The following is a 5,285-nucleotide window of genomic DNA, read 5'->3' as shown; positions in this document are numbered from 1 at the left end:
TATATTTGAATGCCCTCCTGCTCTGCAAGCATGGTCTTTATCGACAACTCCTACAAGCCCAAGCATATTTCCACCGTCAAAGTGTCTATACAAACATGGACTATCTATTCTGGAGGAAAAAGAATATCATAGCATTAGACCAAGACAGGGATCCTTATCCCTGGATAATATGGTATATATGGAAGGCTCGGAATGATAAGCTCTTCAGGGGAATAGACAGAGATCATTTGGAGCTAGTTCGATATGCAGAAAGCGAATGCCAAGCCTGGTTTAGTGCAAACGAGTTGATACCACCGGTAGTGCAAGACAACAACAATGAGGAAAACCATGTCTTAAGCTTGGGCAATATTTGCCTCGTGGATGGATCATGGACAGCTTCTGATAGCTTCAGTGGATGTGGATGGGCTTGGATGGATAGCGGGGAGAACATACAACTTATGGGTACACAGAACTTCACTCGATGTGAATCAGCATTGCATTCTGAGATAGAAGCATTGCGCTGGGCGATGGAGAAATGCTTCAACACTCGCCATGTTGGAACAGACTGTAAGGAGCTGATTGCTATGATAAATGAACCCCAAAAATGGCCAAGATTTGCGACAAAATTGGAGAAGATAGAGACGTTGCAGATCTGCTTTCCGGACTTCAAAATCATACATGTTCCACGAGTGCGCAATCAGTTTTCGGACTTTTTAGCTGAGACTGCTAGGACATTTCGGAAAGAGTTACTTTTTATTGGTTATTCTATTCTGGTATGGTTACCCAGACCACCTCAAGCTTGAGTAATAGAATGGCTGTTCGACGTAAAAAAAAAAAAAAAAGTAAAAGCGTGGGGCACATAATGCAATAACAAATTAGATTAAATATATTTAACAAATTTAAACTTTAAAAAAAAAAATTAGAGTGGGGCTCATGCCGCACCCTTCTCTTACCTGCGTCCGCCCCCTTCTCTTACCTGCGTCCGCCCCTGGTTCGGATATTACTCGTTCGGATTTAGATATCCAATCTCTCATAATTTAATACATGTACGGGTATTTTGCTATTTTGGTTCGGCTTTTTTCGGATCGGGTTCGGATACTGATTCGGGTATCTGATAAAATGCCCAGCATATCTTTTTTTGTATTTAAAATATACCGTGGAACGGTATCGTCTTTATTCGAACGTTGTCATCTCGTGCAAGATCTCAAATCTCTATTGTCATCGTCGTGGCCGCTACCACTATAGATTATATTTGTTCACTTGCTTATTTCTGCGTGTCTTTTTGTTTTTGCTTAACATTTGAGATGTCTTATTTTGTTTCACGTGGGTTAAAGGTTCTCATTTTTTCAAAGTTTATTTGGCCTCTAATATGCACGATCCTGGATTCCTGATCCGGGTGATAATAAATAGACTTTCTTACTAAAACAGTATTAAAGCCAAATACATCGTGAGAAGTTACTTTTGAACTATATGATTAATCAATAAACGGTTTACTCAATTCACTTTCATTAGTGCGTACGTAGTTGTATTAGAAAATTAACCTCGCGCGACACGCTAGGTTTAATAGTATATTTATTGAAACTTGTTAGAAACTAAACTTGCAATATAAATACAGTGAACCGGTCCACGAACTTAAGCACGAAGCAATCTTCATCTCTCTCTATCTCTCTTCCTCGATGGCGAGCAACAGTAATTTAGTGAGTGTTCTAGGGCTACTTTTGGTACTGACACTGATCCACAACCCGGTCACTGTCGCCGGACAAAGAAACTCGGGTGCCGCCTTGTTCACGTTCGGTGACTCCAACTTCGACGCTGGGAACAAACAGACTCTCACCAAAACTAACGTTGCACAAAGTTTCTGGCCGTACGGAAAATCTCGAGATGATCCCAACGGAAAATTCTCCGACGGTTTCATCGCTCCAGACTTCTTAGGTACCATTTTTTTTTCTTTTTTTTTGAATGACTAAAAAGTTCTGGTACGAATACCCATACATCTTTCCATCTTTCTAGGTAACATTTTTTCGTCAGTTATCTTCGAAACTCGTACACAAAGAGTAGTCGCACCATTTAATGCGTTAATTAATAGTTCATCCGTTTCAAAATAACGTGTAATCTAGAGTTTTTATAGAAAACACCTAAAATTTAGTTTTTCCGTGTTTATCTATTTGTTATGATTTTTAATCAACTAAAGTTCAGTAAATACAATTAATGTCTTTGAAATTTACAATTTACCATTATTGTATATATTGAAAATGTAAAATATGAATCTGTTAGATTTTTTTTCTTTCTAAAATATGGATCATCTGACCGAGAGAGTAATTATTAATCAAATAGTGTTGCTATATTAGTTACTCAACCAAAAAGTAATTAACCAGAAATATATGAAAAAACCTTTAAAACACAGCAAAATTCATGGGGATTCCGATCGAGATCCCACCAGCACTTGTACCGAACGTCAATGTCTCACGTGGAGCTAGTTTTGCCGTCGCTGATGCTACTCTTCTTGGAGCTCCGGTGGAATCTGTAAGTCCATCTAATTTCTTATATATTATATGTATATTTACTAACATTGAATTGATATCTTTTACATGATCATTCGAGATATATTCTTATATCATTCTTCTTACCCCCATTATTAAAAGCCGTCTTGTTTTATGTTCATCATCACATATAAAGGACTTGCTTAAAATCAATAAGCTTTTTGTTTTAACTGCAATAATAATATAGATCTTTTTTTTTCTTTCTGATTTAGTTGACTTTGAATCAACAAGTGAGGAAATTCAATCAAATGAAAGCAAACTGGAATGATGACTTCATCAAGAAGTCCGCGTTTTTGATATACATTGGTGCAAATGATTACTTGAATTTCTCCAAGAACAACCCTAACGCCGATGCATCTGCCCAACAAGCTTTTGTAACTTCCGTGACCAACAAGTTAAAGAACGATATCAGCTTGCTGTATTCATCAGGAGCTAGTAAGTTCGTGATCCAAACCCTAGCACCATTGGGTTGCTTACCAATCGTCAGACAAGAATACAACACCGGGATGGAAAAATGCCATGAACCTCTCAACGATTTGGCTAAACAACATAATGAGAAAATCGGACCGATGTTGAACGAAATGGCTAGAACCACTCCTGGTTTCCAGTTCACCGTCTTCGATTTCTATGATGCCATTATTCGTAGGACGCAGAAACCCTCAAGCTACCGTGAGTTGGTTAATTACAACTTAATTTCAAGCTTGGATATTATGTGAATACTCATATATAAAACCGTTACAATTGGTTATTACTAGGGTTTTTCATGACGAACTCATCTTGCTGCGGAATTGGGACACACGATGCTTATGGATGCGGTCTACCTAACGTGCATGTGAGGCTATGCGAGTACCAACGATCTTACTTATTCTTTGATGGGCGTCACAATACCGAGAAGGCACAAGAGATGTTTGCTCATCTTCTTATTGGAGCCGACAAAAATGTGATCCAGCCAATGAACGTCCGTGAGCTCGTAGTTTACCCAGTCGATGAACCTATGACTGAGGTTTGGGTGCCTACAACGTCAGCCACTGTCCAGGCCAGGGAGTCTAGGTCATCTAGCCATGGTTACGAGTCCTACTGAGTCAGTGCAAATCAAAATCTTGTGGTCAATCTGGTTTTCACAAGGGTCACGAGTCATATAATGATGTTTTAGTTTGCGATGTTTTCATTTCATCTATAATAAAAGATTGTTCTTTGCAATTCATACTCTGTATTTGATTGATTCGAAAGTCTATCACGGTTTCAGCTCTTCCTGCTCTCATTTTCAAATCCTTTTTCACTAGTAATTGATATCAATGTTGTTGGACCCAAAATCGGTCCATCCGAACTTAGTAATGGGCCAGGAAAGACCAAACAGAAGAAGGGCCCAGGAGCAGAAGCAAGATGGAAACCGTCATGCGGTCCGTCGCGGAGATAGGGCCCAAATAAAGTAGAACATCCCTAACAGACCGATATTGACGTCCGAAGATCCTGGAGAAGTCGAGAGTAACCCGAGATCGATCGACTATAAGAAGAGAACGTCGGGAACAAAGAAAAAGGGACGGAGAAAACCCTAGAGAGAGCAACACATACACATCGGCCTCATTTTCACCTCACTTTAAGTCTTTTCTTTTATCGATCTCGTTTGTAACTTCGGATCTTGTTTCTCTTATTGTATTCAATCTTATTCATCAATAAAATCCATCTTTGCCTACTGGAATCTGATTACATCGTTTTGTTATAAAGATATCGTTGCCCACATCATCTTTTCTTCCCCAGATTAAACTTTCAATCACTACAAAATACTTAGTGTAGATTTTAGGATCTACATTTTGGCGCCGACTGTGGGGAAGATAAACGAAAACATCTTTGCTAAGAAACTGATCTAAGTTTCCTAATCGCAATTATGGATCCAAAGCATACTCGATCTGACTGCATCGAATCGATCAGTCTCGACCTCCAGATCAGGGAAACCGGCACCGCCAAGAGGCGCTGTCCGAACCGCGATGGGACAAAACATTGTTTCCCGAAAACAGGTCAATTTCTCCGACGATAAACGATTCAAAACTTCGCGACGAGCAACGTATAAATCAGACGTCGCACCCCCGAAGGAATGACGCAGGAAGACATGAGTATAACCTTCCACGAACACGAAAACGTTAAGCTTGATATGCCCCATGACGATGCCCTAGTCATCACGCTAGAACTTGCAGGCACCATCTTTTCCAGGATCCTCGTCGATACCGGAAGCGCTATCAGCGTCATTTCGCGAAAGGCACTACGATTAATAGATCGATCGATTCCGATAATCAATCACGAAGCGACCCCCCTTGACAGCTTCGAAGGAAGCTCGATCCAATCACTCGGAATCATACCGCTAATCACTAAAACCCATGACATCGAACTAGAAACCCAGTTCAACGTGGTTGATCATTTCATGCTCTTCGATGCCATCGTAGGGCGCCCCTGGTTACATCAGATGAGGGCAGTCCGCTCAATTTATCACTAGTGCGTGAAATTTCTATCACCAACCGGCGAGAAGCACTACAAGAAAACATCAAGGATTCTGAGGGAAAAAATCGTCGGAATTTCGTCGGAATATCGTTATTCCAACGAAATTCCGACGAAACACGTCGTCGGAAATAATTCCTCGGAATTTCTTTTTTCCTCGGAAATCCCTCGGAATTTTCCGACGGAATTCCGAGGAAATAAATTTCTGAGGAAATTCCGAGGATCACTAGTTTGTCGGAAATGTCCTCGGAATATACCGAGGGAGAACTTCGTCGG

General features: G+C 40.3%; 1 protein-coding gene across 1 annotated transcript; it reads left to right on the top strand.

Moving 5' to 3' along the window:
- The first annotated feature begins 1,610 nt into the window (after nucleotides 1–1,610).
- On the top strand, nucleotides 1,611–3,679 carry LOC106298891 (inactive GDSL esterase/lipase-like protein 23). The gene is made up of 4 exons (XM_013735021.1): nucleotides 1,611–1,911; nucleotides 2,384–2,502; nucleotides 2,732–3,188; nucleotides 3,275–3,679. Exons 1-4 carry the CDS (start codon nucleotides 1,656–1,658, stop codon nucleotides 3,598–3,600), a joined length of 1,158 nt encoding a protein of 385 aa, XP_013590475.1. The 5' UTR covers nucleotides 1,611–1,655; the 3' UTR covers nucleotides 3,601–3,679.
- Nucleotides 3,680–5,285: the final 1,606 nt, after the last annotated feature.

The sequence above is a fragment of the Brassica oleracea genome, chromosome C6, assembly GCF_000695525.1.
Source record: "Brassica oleracea var. oleracea cultivar TO1000 chromosome C6, BOL, whole genome shotgun sequence".
NCBI classification, from domain to species: domain Eukaryota; kingdom Viridiplantae; phylum Streptophyta; class Magnoliopsida; order Brassicales; family Brassicaceae; genus Brassica; species Brassica oleracea.
This window is presented reverse-complemented; position numbering and strand designations above follow the sequence as displayed.